The 22516-nt window shown below is 41.2% G+C and overlaps 3 protein-coding genes across 6 annotated transcripts; 1 reads left to right on the top strand and 2 right to left on the bottom strand.

Annotated features, from left to right (window-relative positions):
• Positions 1 to 4971: 4971 nt before the first annotated feature.
• LOC119722441 (histamine N-methyltransferase-like) lies at positions 4972 to 8199 on the bottom strand. Of its 2 annotated transcripts, none has more exons than XM_038192561.1 (4): positions 8038 to 8199; positions 7024 to 7226; positions 6524 to 6850; positions 4972 to 5897 (listed from the first exon to the last, which is right to left on the bottom strand). In XM_038192561.1, exons 2-4 carry the CDS (start codon positions 7208 to 7210, stop codon positions 5533 to 5535), a joined length of 879 nt encoding a protein of 292 aa, XP_038048489.1. In that variant the 5' UTR covers positions 7211 to 7226; positions 8038 to 8199; the 3' UTR covers positions 4972 to 5532. The 2 variants fall into 2 exon arrangements, with proteins under 2 accessions (XP_038048489.1, XP_038048490.1); XM_038192562.1 differs by having other exon boundaries at positions 7024 to 7223; positions 8049 to 8199.
• Positions 8200 to 9572: 1373 nt separating this feature from the next.
• Positions 9573 to 14420, bottom strand: LOC119722440 (histamine N-methyltransferase A-like). 3 transcript variants are annotated; one of them, XM_038192559.1, is made up of 4 exons: positions 14247 to 14420; positions 13104 to 13353; positions 11840 to 12169; positions 9573 to 10681 (listed from the first exon to the last, which is right to left on the bottom strand). In XM_038192559.1, exons 2-4 carry the CDS (start codon positions 13297 to 13299, stop codon positions 10317 to 10319), a joined length of 891 nt encoding a protein of 296 aa, XP_038048487.1. In that variant the 5' UTR covers positions 13300 to 13353; positions 14247 to 14420; the 3' UTR covers positions 9573 to 10316. The 3 variants fall into 3 exon arrangements, with proteins under 3 accessions (XP_038048487.1, XP_038048488.1, XP_038048486.1); XM_038192560.1 differs by having other exon boundaries at positions 13104 to 13316; positions 14293 to 14420; XM_038192558.1 differs by having other exon boundaries at positions 14293 to 14419.
• A 2561-nt stretch (positions 14421 to 16981) lies between these two features.
• Positions 16982 to 21515, top strand: LOC119722439 (4-galactosyl-N-acetylglucosaminide 3-alpha-L-fucosyltransferase FUT6-like). The gene is made up of 2 exons (XM_038192556.1): positions 16982 to 17189; positions 20026 to 21515. The coding sequence occupies exons 1-2, from the start codon at positions 17142 to 17144 to the stop codon at positions 21358 to 21360; spliced, it is 1383 nt and encodes a 460-aa protein (XP_038048484.1). The 5' UTR covers positions 16982 to 17141; the 3' UTR covers positions 21361 to 21515.
• The last annotated feature ends 1001 nt before the right edge of the window (positions 21516 to 22516 follow it).

The following is a 22516-nucleotide window of genomic DNA, read 5'->3' as shown; positions in this document are numbered from 1 at the left end:
TTTTATCAAAATTTGGCCAAAAATTGACTTTTCTCAAAACAACGCAAAAATGCTGTGGAGACGAGTGGAGCATGAATCAATATTCAAACATTAATATTTAAGCAGAAATAGGCAAAAATTATCGGGTTTTTGGTGAGGAAATACCTAAAAATAAAAAAGAATTTTCACCGTTTTTGTCCGAAATTTTCCACCAAATTTTCTTTTGCAAGGCACATCTGTTCCCAAATCGAATTGAAATGTATTCAGGGTTACTTTAGGCATCTTTCCTGCAAGTTTCAAGGAATTTCATTTTTTGGCCAAAATTGAAAAAAAAACAAGGGGTTAGCCTTACATTTTTATCAAAATTTGGCCAAAAATTGACTTTTCTCAAAACAACGCAAAAAATGCTGTGGAGACGAGTGGAGCATGAATCAATATTCAACCATTAATATTTAAGCAGAAATAGGCAAAAATTATCGGGTTTTTGGTGAGGAAATACCTAAAAATAAAAAAGAATTTTCACCGTTTTTGTCCGAAATTTTCCACCAAATTTTCTTTTGCAAGGCACATCTGTTCCCAAATCGAATTGAAATGTATTCAGGGTTACTTTAGGCATCTTTCCTGCAAGTTTCAAGGAATTTCATTTTTTGGCCAAAATTGAAAAAAAAACAAGGGGTTAGCCTTACATTTTTATCAAAATTTGGCCAAAAATTGACTTTTCTCAAAACAACGCAAAAATTGCTGTGGAGACGAGTGGAGCATGAATCAATATTCAAACATTGATATTTAAGCAGATTTAGGCAAAAATCATCGGTTTTTTGGTGAGGAAATACCTAAAAATAAAAACGAATTTTCACCGTTTTTGTCCGAAATTTTCCACCAAATTTTCTTTTCCAAGGCACATCTGTTCCCAAATCGAATTGAAATGTATTCAGGGTTACTTTAGGCATCTTTCCTGCAAGTTTCAAGGAATTTCATTTTTTGGCCAAAATTGAAAAAAAACAAGGGGTTAGCCTTACATTTTTATCAAAATTTGGCCAAAAATTGACTTTTCTCAAAACAACGCAAAAAATGCTGTGGAGACGAGTGGAGCATGAATCAATATTCAAACATTAATATTTAAGCAGATTTAGGCAAAAATCATCGGGTTTTTGGTGAGGAAATACCTAAAAATAAAAACGAATTTTCACCATTTTTGTCCGAAATTTTCCACCAAATTTTCTTTTCCAAGGCACATCTGTTCCCAAATCCAATTGGAATGTGTTCAGGGTTACTTTAGGCATCTTTCCTGCAAGTTTCAAGGAATTTCATTTTTTGGCCAAAAATGAAAAAAAAACAAGGGGTTAGCCTTACATTTTTATCAAAATTTGGCCAAAAATTGACTTTTCTCAAAACAACGCAAAAAATGCTGTGGAGACGAGTGGAGCATGAATCAATATTCAACCATTAATATTTAAGCAGAAATAGGCAAAAATTATCGGGTTTTTGGTGAGGAAATACCTAAAAATAAAAAAGAATTTTCACCGTTTTTGTCCGAAATTTTCCACCAAATTTTCTTTTGCAAGGCACATCTGTTCCCAAATCGAATTGAAATGTATTCAGGGTTACTTTAGGCATCTTTCCTGCAAGTTTCAAGGAATTTCATTTTTTGGCCAAAATTGAAAAAAAAACAAGGGGTTAGCCTTACATTTTTATCAAAATTTGGCCAAAAATTGACTTTTCTCAAAACAACGCAAAAATTGCTGTGGAGACGAGTGGAGCATGAATCAATATTCAAACATTGATATTTAAGCAGATTTAGGCAAAAATCATCGGTTTTTTGGTGAGGAAATACCTAAAAATAAAAACGAATTTTCACCGTTTTTGTCCGAAATTTTCCACCAAATTTTCTTTTCCAAGGCACATCTGTTCCCAAATCGAATTGAAATGTATTCAGGGTTACTTTAGGCATCTTTCCTGCAAGTTTCAAGGAATTTCATTTTTTGGCCAAAATTGAAAAAAAACAAGGGGTTAGCCTTACATTTTTATCAAAATTTGGCCAAAAATTGACTTTTCTCAAAACAACGCAAAAAATGCTGTGGAGACGAGTGGAGCATGAATCAATATTCAAACATTAATATTTAAGCAGATTTAGGCAAAAATCATCGGGTTTTTGGTGAGGAAATACCTAAAAATAAAAACGAATTTTCACCGTTTTTGTCCGAAATTTTCCACCAAATTTTCTTTTCCAAGGCACATCTGTTCCCAAATCCAATTGGAATGTGTTCAGGGTTACTTTAGGCATCTTTCCTGCAAGTTTCAAGGAATTTCATTTTTTGGCCAAAAATGAAAAAAAAACAAGGGGTTAGCCTTACATTTTTATCAAAATTTGGCCAAAAATTGACTTTTCTCAAAACAACGCCAAAAATGCTGTGGAGACGAGTGGAGCATGAATCAATATTCAACCATTAATATTTAAGCAGAAATAGGCAAAAATTATCGGGTTTTTGGTGAGGAAATACCTAAAAATAAAAAACGAATTTTCACCGTTTTTGTCCGAAATTTTCCACCAAATTTTCTTTTCCAAGGCACATCTGTTCCCAAATCCAATTGAAATGCATTCAGGGTTACTTTAGGCATCTTTCCTGCAAGTTTCAAGGAATTTCATTTTTTGGCCAAAATTGAAAAAAAAACAAGGGGTTAGCCTTACATTTTTATCAAAATTTGGCCAAAAATTGACTTTTCTCAAAACAACGCAAAAATTGCTGTGGAGACGAGTGGAGCATGAATCAATATTCAAACATTAATATTTAAGCAGAAATAGGCAAAAATTATCGGGTTTTTGGTGAGGAAATACCTAAAAATAAAAAAGAATTTTCACCGTTTTTGTCCGAAATTTTCCACCAAATTTTCTTTTAAAAGGCACATCTGTTCCCAAATCGAATTGAAATGTATTCAGGGTTACTTTAGGCATCTTTCCTGCAAGTTTCAAGGAATTTCATTTTTTGGCCAAAATTGAAAAAAAAACAAGGGGTTAGCCTTACATTTTTATCAAAATTTGGCCAAAAATTGACTTTTCTCAAAACAACGCAAAAATTGCTGTGGAGACGAGTGGAGCATGAATCAATATTCAAACATTAATATTTAAGCAGATTTAGGCAAAAATCATCGGTTTTTTGGTGAGGAAATACCTAAAAATAAAAACGAATTTTCCCCGTACTGTCCGAAATTTTCCACCAAATTTTCTTTTAAAAGGCACATCTGTTCCCAAATCCAATTGGAATGTGTTCAGGGTTACTTTAGGCATCTTTCCTGCAAGTTTCAAGGAATTTCATTTTTTGGCCAAAATTGAAAAAAAAACAAGGGGTTAGCCTTACATTTTTATCAAAATTTGGCCAAAAATTAACTTTTCTCAAAACAACGCAAAAATTGCTGTGGAGACGAGTGGAGCATGAATCAATATTCAAACATTAATATTTAAGCAGATTTAGGCAAAAATCATCGGGTTTTTGGTGAGGAAATACCTAAAAATAAAAACGAATTTTCACCATTTTTGTCCGAAATTTTCCACCAAATTTTCTTTTCCAAGGCACATCTGTTCCCAAATCCAATTGGAATGTGTTCAGGGTTACTTTAGGCATCTTTCCTGCAAGTTTCAAGGAATTTCATTTTTTGGCCAAAAATGAAAAAAAAACAAGGGGTTAGCCTTACATTTTTATCAAAATTTGGCCAAAAATTGACTTTTCTCAAAACAACGCAAAAAATGCTGTGGAGACGAGTGGAGCATGAATCAATATTCAAACATTAATATTTAAGCAGATTTAGGCAAAAATCATCGGTTTTTTGGTGAGGAAATACCTAAAAATAAAAACGAATTTTCACCGTTTTTGGCCGAAATTTTCCACCAAATTTTCTTTTAAAAGGCACATCTGTTCTCAAATCGAATTGAAATGTATTCAGGGTTACTTTAGGCATCTTTCCTGCAAGTTTCAAGGAATTTCATTTTTTGGCCAAAATTGAAAAAAAAACAAGGGGTTATCCTTACATTTTTATCAAAATTTGGCCAAAAATTGACTTTTCTCAAAACAAAGCAAAAATTGCTGTGGAGACGAGTGGAGCTTGAATCAATATTCAAACATTAATATTTAAGCAGATTTAGGCAAAAATCATCAGTTTTTTGGTGAGGAAATACCTAAAAATAAAAAAGAATTTTGACCGTTTTTGTCCGAAATTTTCAATCAAATTTTCTTTTCCAAGGCACATCTGTTCCCAAATCGAATTGGAATGTGTTCAGGGTTACCTTAGGCATCTTTCTGCAAGTTTCAAGGAATTTTAATTTTTTGGCCAAAATTGAAAAAAAATACAACGGGTTAACCTTACATTTTAACCAAATTTGGTTAGAAATCAACTTTTCTCAAAAAAAAACCCGCAGAAATTCCTCTTGAGACGAGTGGAGCATGAATCACTATTCAAACACCGACAACCCAGTCCGAACAACCCAGTGCGTTCAGTGCGAAAAATACACTCATCCGAAAGAAAACCAACTTTCATTGAGCAACAACATACTCGTTTTCCAGACGCTAACTTCTTAAATACCTCATGTATCGAACTGAAAAAAGATATGGTGATCTGACATGATATACTACCATACATCTGTGAAATGTCAAAAGAAAAGTTAAAACAATTGAAATAGTATGGAACGAACAACCCACGGTGTTCAGTGCGTAAAAACACACTCATTCGAAAGAAGGTCAACTTTCATGTAAAAAAAACCCCAACATACTCGTTTTCCAGACGATAACTCTATAAAATACCTTATGTATCGAACTGAAATTACATCTGCTGATTTGACATGATATAATACTATAAATCTGTGAAATGCCAAGAGAAAAGTTCCTAGAATTCAAATAATATAGTCCAAACAACCCAGTACGCTCATTGCGAAAAATACACAAGTCCGAAGGAAAGTCAATTTTCATTGAACAACACAATACTCGTTTTCCAGACGATAACTCCAGAAATACCTCATGTATCGAACTGAAAAAACATCTGGTGATCTGACATGATATAATACCATAAATCTGTGAAATGTCAAAAGAAAAGTTCAAACAATTGAAATAATATGGACCGAACAACCCAGGGTGTTCAGTGCGTAAAAACACACTCATTCGAAAGAAAGTCAACTTTCATGTAAAAAAAAACAACATACTCGTTTTTGAGACGATAACTCTATAAAATACCTTATGTATCGAATTGAAATTACATCTGCTGATTTGTCATGATATAATACCATAAATCTGTGAAATGTCAAGAGAAGTTCCTCGAATTCAAATAATATATTCAAATAAAATACACTCATCCGAAAGAAAGTCAACTTTCATTGAACAACAACATATATACTCGTTTTCCAGACAATAACTCCAGAAATACCTGATGTATCGAACTGAAATACCATCTCGTGATTTGACATGATCTAATAACATAAATTTGTGAAATGTCAAGAGAAAAAAAAACATTTGAAATCATATAGTCGAACAACCCAGTGCGTTCAGTGCTTAGACCATTGAAAACTTGTTAACGCTTGATAATGAGAGCCTTCCAGTCTCCGTTGAAATACACCTGATCATCCTCTACCCTCTCTGAACACCTGTCGCTTCCAAGAAACTCCCTGACCTCCTGCAGGTGGCTGGGAGAGGCATCCCGCACGAAGTCAGCCACGTGGCTGAAGAAGTCCAGGAGCAGCCGACCATCGTCCACCATGGCTCCAGGCTCGGCGAAGCAGGGGGTGATGTTGGACCTCACCTTGATGGTGAACTCTTGGGCTACGGGGATGCTCTCCTTGTCGCAAGCTGCTTGGACCTCGGCGGACGTCGGATGGTGGTGCCTGTTGCCCCAGAGAAGGGGAAAGCTCTTCCCAAACTGCCCAAAGCCAGATTTATCTACGAAATACATGATCACAGATAGGGCTCCATTTCAGTGTAAAAGAACGTAATTAAAAGGGCGAACCTGTCTTCACAGGAACGGAGTGCCCATCTCTGTTTCATTAGCGATTGGGCCATACTCATATGCTGCTGTGGGGGGATCACCACACCTCCTCCACGGCGAGTCTGTTACCTTCCCAGCATTGAATAATGCCGGTACCCATTTAACACCTGTGTTGAGTTGAGTAATTGAGGTAAAGCGCCTTACTCAAGGGCACAACACGCATGGCCACGGCGGGGATCGAACCCACAATCTCACGATCATGAATCATATACCGCTAGACGGACCACACGTGCCCCCATCAGTGTAGTAAACTGGACAATAGGCCCTATATGTTAAGATCTTTTAAATATATCTGAGCTTAGGTGGTACATCGGCAGCTCATGGTGACAGCTACAAAAAAATGGTTGGATTAATTTAGACAACTGTTGGTGACCAGCCTTCCCGTGAATAGTCGAAAGGCGTATTTGCCGCATCACTATGTTACGTCATGAACCAACCATACCAAATCATTGGTTGAACTGTCTCATAATGTTCCGATTGGCGTTTTAAGTTTCATATTCACGAATCGTTAGAATCCTACCTGAGATCACCACAACCAGCATCATGCCCCCTGGTTCCAATCTGCAGAACAAATTCTTGAGAGATGCCTGGAGATCTTCTGCGTAATAGATGGAGTGCAAGGAGCTAATGAAATGGAACTTGGTGGCCTTGTTTCCTTCCGTATAGCCATCCAGTGTTTGGGTCTTCCAGTCGTAGGTCATTCCTTGTTGTTGGGAAGCATCGGCCGACACTCGCGCCTTGTACTTGTCAACCATATCGACGGCTGGTTCGACGACTGTCACGTGGAAATTCTTATATTGCATTTTCTCGTCATGGAGGACTCTTAAAATGCCGTTCTCAATTTCACCTGGAAAAAAAATCAGAACAACTCTGAAAGTCCAGCCTTTAATGGGTTATTAGTTTCACATCAAACTTCAGAACTAAACATCGTCAGAGTGAAGTGATTCTGCAAGAAACACAGGAGCAGCTCAAGACAGTCGATCAATTAGACACTCAAGAAAATCAAAGGATAGCACTCACCATCTCCAGGTCCAACGCTGAGTACTTTCAAGACATCCTGGTCAGCCAGAGCGACGTTAAGATCTTTGAAGATTTGAGGGAGTTGAGAGTCCACCCAGCGGCCCATGACGTTGTTTCTGTCAGCCAACCGGTGGTAGACTCCAAAGGCCTTGTGGTAATGCTCCATGTCGTCTGTCAAGCTCCGCATTGTGGCACTTGGTCTAGAGGAAAATTGGGAGGATGCTTTTGAAAATTTCGGACTGTCCACTGAGAGGGCGGGCGGGGCAACTTTGGACTCAGATGATTTTGGAGGAATTATCCAGGGCAAAGAAATTGGGACAAGGAGCTTGGAAAGGAGTTTGGCCATGGGAGAAAGGCAAGGGGTTAAAAGGAGGGGTGGTCACCTTTTGGGATATGGAATGACAAGGGTAAAAAGATTTCACGTCAGGCGATTTATCAGTTTCCATACATTAATATATGCTAGTAACAGTTTTACAAAGGCCTGTTTCGGGGCTGATTTTCTTAAGAAATCAATGTACCAAAAATAATTGCAAATTTTAGATTTGGCACGTTAATTTTGCCATTCAAGGGTTTCAGAAGCGCGCCACCAGGAGTGAACTTTCAGGCTCTATCAAAAACTTAAGTAAATGCTGGGAAGTATTTACTTTGGAGTAAATAAGCATTAAGGAAAAACAAATGGATCATTGATAATAGCACTTTAATTGTACCGTTCAGCATTCACCAGACAGCCGGTAGCCAATGTTTCTTACTGTTGGACGTGTGGGATGGGGTACAGGAGGGGTCAGGGTAGCATTATAAGGTCACAGATGAGTTCAAAACATTTTGGTTGGACCAGCATGGCAGTATAGAATAATCATAGTTGGACCTTGGACACATCAGAAATTTAGTTTAAAAATTGTGTAGGCCTACGACGTGAGGGAGACCCAAGTTGATTCACAGACACGCAAATATATAACTTTGGCAAATTAAGGACGGAATGGGACAGAAAACAATCTTGACGAAATAGATATCTGAAAAAACCCTACCAACAAGACAATCCACTGTAGAATCGACAGGTAGCTGTCAGACGTGGTAGGCGGAAACACTGCACGGAGATCGTACGGATATGCCTTATGAGAATTATCGTGCACTTCGCTCGCTGAACAACATGATACAATGGTGGATCACGGCATGCACGGGCGTACCTAGATAAATGTAACGTACGTGTACGTGTACATGTGCTGGCTGGCAGGTCCCTTAGGTTAGTCGACCTCCTGGTGACCCCATCAACGATCGAGTGTACGTGTGCGCCAACTCTGCTGGTTTTCGCATTGCCGAAGATGATAGTCTATAGAAATAGAAATATATAGAGACTATAGCACCAGACGTGCCAGATGTTTCTTTTGGCACAGTTGTTTGATGCAGTACTGAAGCGGTGTTGGACTGGTAGTTTCAGGTGCCATGTTTTCAATTGCATGTTTTGCATGTTTGTATTGCATGTTTTCAATACCTTAAGTTTTGGGACTCTCATACACGTATTTTGAGTCTCAAATTTTCGGACTGGATGTTATTCGGCTTTAAACCAACGTGCTGTTGGTGGAAGACACCACAGCAAAGAACGCAGATCGCGGGCACTAAATACTTTATGCATGATAATAGTCAATATTTTATAGACCATACCGAACCGAACTCGGCATTCGCAAAACAGTCAAAAACTGAGAGTAAACTTTAGACATTCACCCGACTGGAAAAGGTCTCACTGATTGACCCGGCCATGCATAATGTTCGTAGAGCGTGTACTGCATTGATGTGAGCGATGCGAAGAGCAGGTGGGGTTGGATTTGCTTCGGAATGCATGCTTCGGGACAAAAATGGCTTGTAGGAGGGGAGGTGATACGAGGGATAATGGGGGGGGGGGGGTAGGCGGGACAAAGTGGGACTGAGTGTGCTGCAGTGTGATAAAGGTCGGGAAGAAAGGGGAAGGGGAAGGCACTGTGAGACTGGGTGGGGTAAGTTGGGAGGAGTCAGCCTGGGGCCGGGTAAGAAAGGAGAGTAGACCTCACAGGGGACAGGCATTGTGGGGCAGGGAGGGCGGGGCAAAGTGGGACGTGGAGTGTCTGGATTAAAGGGGTAAAGACGATGGGTGGGTACTAGGGCGAGAGGTTGGGAGGAGCTATAAAATAGGGATGGCTAGCCAATTAATGGGCGGGGATCAGGAGGTGTGGCATTGGGAAATGGTATTGGAAGGTGAAGAGTTGGGTGAGGAATTAAGAAAAAAGGTGGTACCAACAAAAAAAGGAATTAAACATTAACCACCCAAAACCGGGCAGATGTCTTTTTCTTTAACAGTTACATTAACGTGGGATATGGAAGGTACCATAAGAAAATGCCGAGGCTTTATACATAACTGGGGCCCAACACAATTTTACCCCATGTGCCTGTGGTAAAAGATATACTCAGCGAATTACTTGCCCCAAAGTCGCGGCTGTGTATGTGCATGACGCTCAGCGGTCGAGAAATTCTATTTTTAAACAATAATACTGCATGTAAACAAACACGACACACTACCGTTGCACTGTGCATCATTATTTTATTATACATGCATAAGTCGTGACACAGTATTGATGCAATGTTGACATTTGTATCAAAGTGAGGTCACCCAACACCTTTCCAAAAATGGCTTTAATGATGCAAAATGAAAGGCCACAGATACGCAAATTTAGCATGGAAAAACCTCTAGCCAATGAGAAGTGTTGGGGCGCTGGGAAGTCAGCCTAGCGCTTTAGCGGGAACCGTTATCGCGTGGTCATTCTGTCACAGCCAGTCGAAGCGTATTAATTTTAATCTTGCAATAACTTGACACGCATACAGAAAAGGGTGGACAAAGAAATAGTACAAATAGTTTGTGCATACAGTGACAACTAAACTTAATTTAGAAATCATCAAACTTGTAGGAAGGATCGTAGGTCTATAAATGAAATAAATGAAATAAAAAAAATTAGATATTAAAAACAAGACCAAATATAGCGTTGACCACAGACTTGGAATGTATCCAAATACACATCCCCATCACTTAATTATACATCATAATTGATAGGACCTGATATTTTTATTGACATGATACTGAAACTGTCCGATTTTATCTTTTAAAATTTAAAAAAATAATGTCTTATGAAATGCTTTTTATCTTACATTTTAAACAAACTTGAACGTATCGCCTACACATTTGGTAGCCATATTCAAAACTACACTATCCATATTTAAATGCAAACAGAAGTTGAGTTTCTTGTGCGACGATTATTCCTTGGTAAGTTTTACTTTTCAATAATAAATGCCCTCCAGTCTCCCTTGAAGATAACCTCGCCTCCGGCCCCTCTCTCAGAGCACTTGTCACTCCCCAGAAACTCCCGTACCTTCCGCTGCAGATCGGGAGGGGCGTCCCGCACGAAGTGCCCCACGTGGGCGAAGAAATCCAGCAGCAGGCTGCCTTCCTCAGAGAGGTTTGGAGGCTCAGGGAGGCAGAACCCGATGTTGGAGCGCACATTGATGGTCAGCTGGCGACCTAGGGGAATGCCCTGGCTGGCGCATGCCGACTCGATCTCGGCCGAGGTCGGGTAGGGGTCTCTCATGCTCTGCAACCCCGGGAAGCCCTTCCACACCCGACCCATGCCAGAATCCTCTTCATTTTTGGGTGAAAATAAAAACCAAAAGAAGGAAGATTCATCAATTGTTGAAAATCAACAGGTGTTCGTGAACAGGTGAACACTGTCCTCGTATAGGCCACGCAGCGCCATTTATCTGTGACATTCTGTAAATCTAGAGTCCAAAAATGTGACTTTATTGCTGTCCCTGGTACGTACCTCTGAAGTTTGTAATTTGCCATTTAGAGTATCATTAATTACTTAAAACTATATACATGTACTTTGTCATTTGCTAAGTAGGTCGTTAGCATAGTCACTCCAAGGGCGGATCCAGAACACAATTTTTGGGGGGCCAAAAAAAAATTTGGTGCCCCAAAAAATTACGGCGTGGGGTTCGGGGCCCGCTTAAGGGCCCCGAAAAATTTTTGGATTCTAGATGCTCTGTGGTGCGATCTGAGGCAATTTGTGACCACTTTAACCAATGTTTTTTTGAGGAAAAGATGGTGGTGTACTCATTGCCTGCCTTTATTGCGATGTCACATAAAAATAAAAAAAAATTGGTTTCGTTTGGGGGGGGGGCATGGCCCCCTTTGGCCCCCCCCCCCCCCCCCCCTGGATCCGCCCTTGAGTCACTCTAGAGATTAAAAAAACTCAAAACATGTATCCAGAATATACCCACATAGGCCTATTACGAAAATAAAACAGGAACGGAAAAAACAGTGGCTCCGAGTCTTAATATTGACCTATCGCCGTTTGCGAGTTAGCCACGCCCCTTAGACAACCCTATGGAAGTTTTGTACCCTAAGTTTGGTTTGTCTCAGATGTTGCGCGTTCCGCGTCCATTTGTATATCATGTGATTGGACAATATTTCACTAGCTGCGTTGACGCGATTCTAACGCGATTCTACGGCGATTTGTCAATTGACCAATCACAGTTGCCAGCTCCATGTGATTACTGGACTGACTAGTCACCATTACTGGGATCATATGAAGCTCCATAGCTCACTAATTGGTATTTCTCACAATGCACCCCCTTTTTCATATAGGCTAGTGACGTGTCCTAAGCTACATGTATACAGCACGTGCGATGGGCCTTCAGGCCTAGAAAGTTTACCATAAGTGGCTACAAGAACCTCAAAATCTGATTGGTGTACAGAGTGCCCAATCGAGAGTTCAGTTCTTCAAGGAGGTCGTACCTGCTACTAGCACAATCAGCATCAGCCCACCGGGTTCCAGCCGGGCGTACAGGTCCTTGAGAGACGCCTCAAGGTCCGGCACGTAGTAAATAGAGTGCACGCTGCTGATGAAGTGGAACTTGGCGGCGTTGGCGGCTGCGGCCTGGTAGTCCTCCAGCTTCTCAATCCGCCAGTCGAAGGTCGTGTCCGGCAGCTGAGCCGCTGGATCGGCGACTCGCTGTTTGAAACGGTCCGTCTGGTCGGCTACGGGTTCCAGAACTGTCGTGTGGATGCGGGGGTGTGGTTTTCTACAGCCGTGGAGCACTTGCAAAATCTTCGTTTCAATAGCTCCTGTAATGCCAATTAAGTGATGTCATCCTGACGTACAGTCGACATTAAAGACATACAGGATCATTTGCATTTGTCCCAAGAGTAACCAACCGAATTATCATCAAAAGCTTACTTGGACTTATGACAGGCATGCAACTGGGAAGTCACAAAAAAGGAGGATATTCAAATGTTTCCAAGACTTTGTACAGTGTTTTTCTATTTTCAATGGCACACATGGCAAGTAAAAAAAGAGGAAATCAGCTGATCCGAGGAAAAGTTGCATGCCTGTTAAGATCGTACTGGTACTAAACATTCTGTGAAATTATTCCGTCTGGCTTGCTGTCGTTTAGATAAAATCAGACAAGATAAGTTTGCGGTAGCACCATGTGAATACATTTCTGTATGTGTGGTTCTGAAAAAAACCCGAAGGGTTCTTTTCCGGTTCTTTTCAGAACCACACATACTCAGAAAAGAGATTTATTCACATGGTGCTTTATACCGCAAACTTATCTTGTCTTAATATGATCTTTCCACCATGCAAACCTTCAAATCTCATCTAGATAAAATCAAATTGAGAAATGTGTAGAAAATAGGTGATTTTGACAAAATCATGCTTCGTGGGCAAAAGGATGCAGTGTGCATGGATTTTCAGTTTTCCCAAAAAGTGCAATAGACATTATCATGTTGCGGCCATGTTGATTTTTTCCCATTCAAATCAACGTAACCGAAGCGAGGCTGGAAGGAAAAATAGTCTGGTTCCTCTTTGCACAAAAAACAATATCATTCTATTATTGGATACAGGGAGCATTAATGGTGGCAGCATGATAAAAGTCTTTATCCACTGAGCTGAAACTTCAACAAGTCATAAGTTTTGAACATTTGTCTGAGGATTTTGAGTGGATTTTGATCACACCGAGGAGACAGGATCGGTAATGGCTTTCGGCAATTAACCTACCTTCGCCCGGTCCGATACTGAGAACCCTCAGCGGCTCCTGGCCGGTCACACCGGCGGTCCATCCGTTGACGACCTCCCTCAGTTCTTTCTCCACCCACCGCCCCAAGACCTTGTCCCGCTCGGCGATCCGATGGTAGATGCTGAAGGCCCTGTGGTACAGGTCCATGTCATCTGTCAGGCTTCGCAACGAAGACATGGCGGCTGGCACACTGTCTGCAGTTTTTCAGGCGAATTTTAACTAGCTAACGGACTAGTAAAATAAAATCCACGGATTACAATACACTCATGTGATCTCGCTTCAGTGTGTCCCCGAGTACCACTATTCGCGTACGTGGTAGGCCTGCATGTACTTTGACCTCAGAATTTTGTTCGCTGAATAAAAAACTACACCTTAACCTACAGGGAAAATTCAGAGGAGCACGGACAGTGTCGCCGTCTGCAGACCGTAGTTGGATTGGCTTTCATGAAAACGGATACGTACATGGGTTCAACGTCATTGCATTCTACGGAGTCTCCACTGTGTCCTACTTAATACTAATAAATGAAGACATTGAATTGGTCGAGAATAATCGGGTCAAGTTTTTTTCGCACAGGATTGTGCATTAATTAAAGCAGCCTGTCCCGTCCATTGGTCTTGGCTACGATTGCTATTTGATTTGACATGCCGTCAGTGGTGTAGCCAGGAATTTTTCAGGGGGGGGGGGGCGCTGGGGGGGGGGGGGGGGCTGGAACATTTCATGGGGGGCGTCATGTAGATCAATGATATTTTTTTCAGAAACTCAAATCTCAGTGGGGGGGGGGCAACTGGGGGGGCGACAAGGTTTCATGGGGGGCTGTCGGCAAAACATTATAGTAGAGTGCTTTTGTGAGTCATGAGATGATACTGAAGGAATGACTCTAATTGCTTTAGTTACAGGCCAATATCGACAGTACTAGACCTACAATCGGTGGGTTGAATACACGCGTCCATTGTCGACATTGACAGGCTGCAGTCTACACCCATAACAGCGTACCCAATACATGGATATAGCTAGCCTAAAACCACTAACGACCACTCAACATTCACATAGCATCCATCCCTACAGCCTGTAACATAGTTATTTCCCATTGACGAGTCCTGTGGGAGATGTCAACTGAACATACCTCATGTGCCCGGGATCACATTTCACTGGACATTGTAGAAACTTACCCGATAATAATGACAACAGTGTCGGCAACCAGTTGTTTTACTTGAGGCCGATGGTCCATTGAGATATGCGGACCTTTGGTGTTGCTCAATGCTCACACCAAAATTAATCTCTAACCACAATCAATCTAGGTCCATTTATTTATACAGAGTCTGCATCGGGAGACTTTGCCCTGCCACACGTTTTGCACTGACCGTTTGTGGCTGATTGCATTGTGTATATTATGTATTTTGTACAATCGTATGATTCGTATGGTAGACTTCGCAAAAGCACAGATCTGGTACTTGAATCTAAGTTTCAAATAAACCAAAGGGCAAAATGACTACATGCATATTTTGGCCGATCGGGTACAACCCATTGTACAACCTTTTAGAATTGTTAGAATAAAGCTTTCTTTCTCTCTTTCTTTCCGTCTTTTTTTTGCGGACAATATTCTCCGCGAATTTTTTTCAAAACATTTAAGGGTATAACTTCATATGCATGTACTAGAACATACACAGGCTGGCTCAATACTTCCACTACCTTGCGACTCGAACCTCCTCTGCCAATGGATTGAGAATGTTTTAGAAGAAAATAACAAGATTTCCCGGTTCGGTCCAGTAGCTGCGAGTCTATATTTTGTGAAGCACACAGCTTTATGTGGGTATATTATTACACAACAATTAATCCCTCTTTCCAATTAAGTCAAATTCGCAGGCGCGGTTTAGTAATTCATCGGGACAAAAATTAATGACTCCCGACTTTGTTTCACAAAATAGGCTCTAGAATCTAGCGGCACATCAAATACATTTTAAAGGGAAAATACAACATTTGCAAACATCAAAAAATAAAACTACCAAATCATTTTGAAATACCTTGCTGGACTGTTAGTGAATGACAGTGTAAAGCATCCTGTAAAATCATGGCACCTGGTATACTGTCATTTTCAAGAAAAGTGGTATTTTTGTATCAATTTCCAACGCTGATCGGCCGATCAGCGTTGGAAAAAACTGGCTTTTTTTCAAATACTGGCCCCAGTTGACCATCGCACATGTTTGCAATCGATTACACACCTATGAACGGGTACAAGCCAGCTAGACTGGTTCCCTGACCTTAAAATTCCCCAAAATATGTAAACTGCTCTGTTTCTTCTTAAATGGAGTCAGGGAACCAGACTACAGGAAAATGATTGTTTTTCTTAGTTTTTATAGCATTTTCGAACCTAAAACCTCAAAAAAGTGAGTGTAACTATATTTGCTATATATTTCCAACCCCCCAATACCATCCATTTCTGAAAATTACAGCAAAAGCAAATGATGTATATTCCCTTTAACTTACTTGAATTTAACATTTCGTTAGTCAATTTGTTTTTCATATTGCTCCTAGACAACCGCAAGTGACTTTGCAAGGTTTCAAAATCATGACGTAATCAGACCGGAAGTTATTGTAGAAAGAAGTTGAAAATGATCATTTTTTTCCCGTTCGCAATAAAATTCCAATCCACCATTTGATCACTTTGTAATGACAATGTCCGTACCACAAAATAATGATACCCAGTACAATGATGACCTTGGGTTTCAAAATGCCGTGACGTCATCGAACATGACTCGTAGGTGTTGTTGATACATATACTTAGATATTCATTATAATTCCCACATACAGTCAAAAAATGGAACCCAAATATCGGGACCATTGTTTCAGTGATGTTTTCCATTTAGCAATTTCAAAATCAAGGATAGTAAAGCCCAATTCATAAGCTTCCTTTTGGTACAAGAATCATTCAAATCACTCATGTACTTTTCAAGTTTAAACACAACCATGAGTTCTGTCCACGGATCACAAAAAAAGTGTGCGTTCTTTCAGGAAACAAAAACAATTCACACACATCCCTAAGTGCAGTGGCGTCGCCAAGGGGGGGGGCCAGGGGGGGCACGTGCCCCCCCTGGAAAACCTAGTGCCCCCCGAGTCCCCCCCCCCCATCTGAGATTTGGGTTGGTAAAAAAAAAATTCTGCGCGTTGTTAAAATCATTACCTCGAAAATAGCAATTTCTGGAGATATCTTCAGATCGAATTTAGCATCAAATGTGGCACCATTTTGCATCTAGCCCATCCTCCGTATGCGAAAATTTTCCAAAGAGGAGGGGGGCACCCCCTCCCCTTAGACCCCTCCCCCAGGACGGCGATCCGTATCCACCTAAGTGCCCCCCCCCCCCCCCCCCCCCATCAAATGCTGGTGCCCCCCCTGTGCCCCCCAGACTGAAAAGTCTGGTGACGCCACTGCCTAAGTGCAACTGGGGAATGTCCTATGAAAAAAAAATGCGGCCCTATCACCCAGCGTTTGTAACTTCAGAAACGCGAATCTTTAGTTAATCGTTTGTTAAGTTGAAACAAAGAAATTGAAGGAGGGGCGAGGTTCGAAGCCTTAAAAGGCAAATTACAATAGTTGCCATGCGATTGAGTGGTTACCAATAGTCTTGGGGTAACTAAGGTTAGGGGTAACCCTTTTAAGTATACTTCCGACCGTCTCAAGATTTCCCGATTTCATTATCATGCACAAGTGAAGCAAATTAGCAAGTAAACGAGTTACGTAACCAACATTGGTTCAACCTCTGAGCAAATTATGATCGGTGCCATGGCCTGGCCTCCGCCTACGGGCCATTGTATGGGGCGATGAGTAAACAAAGACGCAGATTTTTTTTTCTCATCAAGTTTGACATCCTCCGTAATCTCCGCAAACATCTTTCACTCTCGATGATGCTGGAGTTATGATTGCCAGCCATGGTTACCTCGCAAAGCACTGGTGAAGAACAGAGTTTCGCAATGGCCCTTCGAAGATAGTCTTATACCAGAGATCGACTATTTCTAGACGTTGATGACGAAAATGGTGTTGAGACGATTTTTCATCATGCTCTCCCGAAAGGTTTGTGGCATTACTCACATTATTTTATTTTGTTAACAAGCAGATATTTTCGAATGACAAGCCCTTCGGATGTTTTGATACATGCATACTTATAGGCCTGTTTCAAATGAAATGCGAGTGGAAGTTATAAAGAGATATTATTTTATTTTATTTTTTGAAACGGGGATCAAACGTGCCACGTGACGGCCATCTACATGTAAAAAGTTCCTTTTGGGGTTAAAATGGTATCGTTTGCGACTTATTGGACCTTTGCACCATTTCGTGGTCAAATATCGTATGCCGTTAATGGACACAAGATTTTGGGGTTAAATATGAAATTATCCTTAATCACAATGCTTACTTTAAAATCGTATTAGATTTCGATCCTTGCAAATGTTGAAAGGTTTTTATTCTGTCATATTAAAGCTACAGTCCATCATTTGTAATTTGTGCATTTTGTTCGTTTGAAGAAACAAAAGAGTTCAAAATCTAATCAAGGATACTGAGCAACTAACCTGATGAAGTTTCAGCTAAGCTTCAGCTGTACATTCCGAGAAAAACAGCATTCTAAGATCTCAATTTCAAATCAAAAGTTACTGAATCATGTTTTGAATTGTTTTGAATTGCAGCTTTACGCGACGTCGCGCACTGATCCGACGAATTATAACAACCGCGCGCGCGTGTGCGTCGTTCCAATACTTGTTCGCGCTGCGCTGAATAACAAAACGAACTACTAATTTAAATTTTCCTACGGTGCTTCTTAAGAATCACCGTTGGAAATGCCTTCTTTCGTTGATTACTTCAAAATGACAGCTTCCCAGAAAGAATAATTCCACAGGGAGTTTAGTTCCCTTACTATCTTTCAACCAAGTTTGTTTTTCAACAATAATTACGCCAGTTACTTTTCGGATGGCTGCAAATGATGGACTCTAGCTTTAAACTTGGCCAGTACAAAAGCGATAACGTGAATATTCTTTAACATTATTTTACTAGTCAAATTTTTGCCTGATAAAGCACAACAGTCAATTTCCAGTCAGTCGAAGTCCCATATACTGAATCCCAATTGCTTGCTATAATTTTCGACGACTTTAAGAACATTTTAAAATTATGTTTCCATCATTATTGTTATCTTGAATTATTATGCGCCAAGTTTTGCAATTACTCTCCTTATCCCGCCGCATATAATAGGGCCCTATTTATAACATTGGTAGAACTACAACGTTTTGCGCATAGTAATTATAATACAACCACTAATTACTAATTAGACATAATCACTGACGATATTATGGAGATTATGGTGTTGGTATGCATGCGTTTCTAATATTGGAACACTAAATACAAAAGGCTTAGCCGCACAATTATGTGCATGTGTTTGGTTTCACAGACCAGAGCTACCATAATGAACACGCCTTGTGTAAATGTTATTCCGACTGCCATATTTTCATCCTTGAAAATCAAATTGTATTTTACTGCGGGTAGATTTGACTTATGCCAAAAAGGACCTTTTTTCCGTTAGGAGGCGAGTTTATACCCATAAGGTTTTTTTTTTCTCTGACATGATCGCATGCCTTCCGGTGCCGTTACAGTGTGCCGGATCGCGGTATGCACTAACCTATGGCAGCAGCGCCCATTAGGATGTTTGGATGGAGCGGAGCCATCAGCTTAAAGTCAAATTTACTTAATGTTCAGAAGACGGCATACCAAGCGCGATAATGACTTGGAGTCGTGGTCACTTTCGTTCCAGCGGTAAATTTGCAAGAATAGGCCAAAAATATAAGTGCATAGCAGGCATAATGTATAGCTTTTTCAAAATGTCTCAAGTGGTTATGTTTTCAAAATGGCATTGTAAACCACGAGGTTGCACGGGAACTTGGCACTTAATGACATTCCAACCAAGCTTTGATCAATCCTTGGTAAGATGTCAAAGGCAGGCAAATATTGACGCAAGCAGTCTTCTTACGGCATTCACCACGGGATCAGAATGTTTACCAAGGGGGCGAGAAGTCAAGCAATCTCCCGGCATGGTCGTCCACTTCCTTTATTTGTCTTTATTCTCTCCTGGAGGATAACGCTCTCACAAGTACGTCTCTAAGTTACCGTGTGCCTTCAAGTTATTAACGCGTGGTTACCAAACTGTAAATTGCTCATACGTTTTCCCAATTTACACATGTCACAGCAGCTACGCAAATATTTCTTGTGCTTTGTAAATTTGTGTGCTTAAGCAGTAAGGCACTGACCGTGTCGTTGCATGTCAAAAAGGGTACAGAACAGTGCATAATGTGCATAATGTTCCCCAACCCTAACCCTAAGGATTTTGGGAAACATAGGTATTGGGGAACATCGAGTAGACCCCGGTACAGAATATAGAGCTAGTCTCCCCCCCCCCCCCCCCACCCCCGTGCTGAATCTAAGCCTCCACACAGTCCGGCAGTCAACAGTCCGACAGTCTCCTGATGACGAACAGGGCACACTTATCGAAACGTCGAGTTAAACCAACTGGTTCTTCTCAGAACCACACAACTCAAAAGATATATTATTCGCACGGGTATTACTGCAAACTTTCAAATTTTCATGTTTTATTCGTGTCCCTGTTAGATGTGATAGAAGATTTTCTATAAATTCAGGACATATTCTTTATTGCCCTCTATCCTATTAAAGTGTCGTATTTTTAGCTGCGGGAAAGCAGCTCTACAGGTACTCAGGTCTCTCCATTGGTTGGCTTGTTGGTTGGTTGGTTAGTAACAAACTTCACCAGATGCCTTTTTGGCAATAAATCACATTGAGCATAGGTCAATCTTCACAGCGGCTTTTACAACCCATTAATTTTCAGTATTTACTTGTCTTTGCTCCGTTATAGGCTTTATGGAACAAGACAGCAGTGGTTCTGGGCTGCCTTACCGGAGCGCTCCTGTGGATGCTAACGTCTGGAGTAGTCAACATAAGCCTGGGTATTGCAGACGGAGCATCTACAGATGCGAACACTGACAGATTCCAGCAGCTCAGACACGCTCCATCAGTTGGATCACTGATAGGTAAGCGACTGATTGAGAGTATGTACCATCCAGTGCCGACAACAGGGTGTGTCAAGAAAGTCCTCATCTTCGGGGAGATGAAGGACATGAAAGATTGGCCGGAGCTCCAGGCCATCACGGCGATACTCCGTGAAGATGTTGCTACAGGTGCGTGGAGTGGGAGAACTGAGTGTCCAACACACAACTGTAACATCTCTTTGACTGTCAGTGCCAACTTGTCTCTGATAGCCGGGATGGATGCCGTGGTCCTAGGCATGCTTCCCAAGATCTTTGAGACACACCTCAAGGACTTGATTCGGATCGAGCCACCTAAGGGACAGACCTGGATATACTTCAGCACCGAGTCGCCTTTCAGGGTCACCAAGTGGTCCAAGTCTTTCGCCTTACGCCAACTGAAGTACCACAAGACGATGACATACCGACGAGACTCCGACGTCTACCTCCCATTTGGTTACTACAGGGAGTTTCTCCCCAACGAGAACCGGATGATACTCAAAAAACACAATCACGCACTTGGGAAGGAAGACCTGATAGTGTGGATAGGTAGCAACTGTTTTGAAGTGACGTGGCCACGGATTCCATTCATTGATAGACTGCAGGAGCTCCTTCCGCTCAAGACTTACGGCAAATGCGGGAACTTGACGTGCTATCCAGCGCGCTCAGAGCGCTGCAACCGCGTCATGCGGAAGTTCAAATTCTACCTGGCACTCGCCAACAGTGAGTGCCGGGACTACATCACTGAGAAATTCTGGGCCAACTCGCTAGGCTACAATATCGTGCCTGTCGTGTACGGAGCACCCAGGGAAGACTTTGAGAAAGTCGCCCCTCCCGACTCCTTCATTCACGTCAGTGACTTCCCATCCTTGGAGGCCCTGGCCGAGTATCTACGATTCCTGGACCAGGACGACGCGCTCTACAACTCGTACTTTGATTGGAGGAAACGTGGCGTGATAGGTCAGTCATTTCCTATCGCGCAGACCACCATTTGTCAGATATTACCCCATCTGTACAACGGATCTGAGCAAAAGGTGAAGCGGATCGGGGATTCTGAATGGTACAATGGCTGCCGCAAACCTGTACAATCCATCAAAGGGTTTGTCGTTGAGAGGCAGTTTGCCCTATACAGCTCATGGAAACCATGGAGGCTCACAGATGGCTAGTGATAACTATAGTCCTTACACTTTATCTTTGCCAATCGATGTGGACTAGTCATTGATGGTGTCCGTGAAGAAAGAAGTGGACGGCATTCTGCGACTAGACCAGTTAAAGGGAAAATACAACATTTGCAAACATCAAAAAATAAAACTACCAAATCATTTTGAAATACCTTGCTGGACTGTTAGTGAATGACAGTGTAAAGCATCCTGTAAAATCATGGCACCTGGTATACTGACATTTTCAAAAAAAGTGGTATTTTTGTATCAATTTCCAACGCTGGTCAACCGACCAGCGTTGGAAAAAACTGGCTTTTTTTTCAAATACTGGACCCAATTGACAATCGCACTTGTTTGCAATCGATTACACACCTATGAACGGGTACAAGCCAGCTAGACTGGTTCCCTGACCTTACAATTCCCCAATGTATGTAAACTGCTCTGTTTCTTCTTATATGAAGTCAGGGAACCAGACTACAGGAAAATGATTGTTTTTCTTGGTTTTTATAGCATTTTCGAACCCAAAACCTCAAAAAGTCAGTGTAACTATATTTGCTATATATTTCCAACCCCCAAATTCCATCCATTTCTGAAATTACAGCAAAAGCAAATGATGTATATTCCCTTTAAAGACCGACTTGTGGATGTTACGCCAAACTAGAGCAATAGTCCTAACTATACTGGGGCCTGTCCCAACTATTAAGTCAGGGGATGGAATAGTTGGGAAATCCCAACTGTAGTTGGGACGAAATGCAGCAGGGGGTCTCGTGTTGATTATTATACAAATATTGAATGCTTCGAGTGGTGTAGTAAAACTAGCCTCCCGAGGTGATCCATGGACATTCTATTTTCCCGAGGCGAAGCCGAGGGAAAATAGAATGGTCCATGGATCACCAAGGGAGGCTAGTTTTACTTCACCACGAGATAAAGCATTCAATATTTGTTTTATAACACTTCACCCACAGATTCTGCTTGATTTTAATATTTTAAATTATTTAAATCTGAACACAGTTGAAATAAACTTCAATTTCAATACAAAATTGGTGGAAAATGTATTTCCCTCTTCCAAACTACCCCTTCACGAAATGTTTGAACCCAAGTCTGCGGCACGCTCTCTTTGGAATAATACGCGCTACGCACAACGCGCACACAAGCATGCATT

Source organism: Patiria miniata, unplaced genomic scaffold (assembly GCF_015706575.1).
Source record: "Patiria miniata isolate m_02_andy unplaced genomic scaffold, ASM1570657v1 HiC_scaffold_15, whole genome shotgun sequence".
NCBI classification, from domain to species: domain Eukaryota; kingdom Metazoa; phylum Echinodermata; class Asteroidea; order Valvatida; family Asterinidae; genus Patiria; species Patiria miniata.
This window is presented reverse-complemented; position numbering and strand designations above follow the sequence as displayed.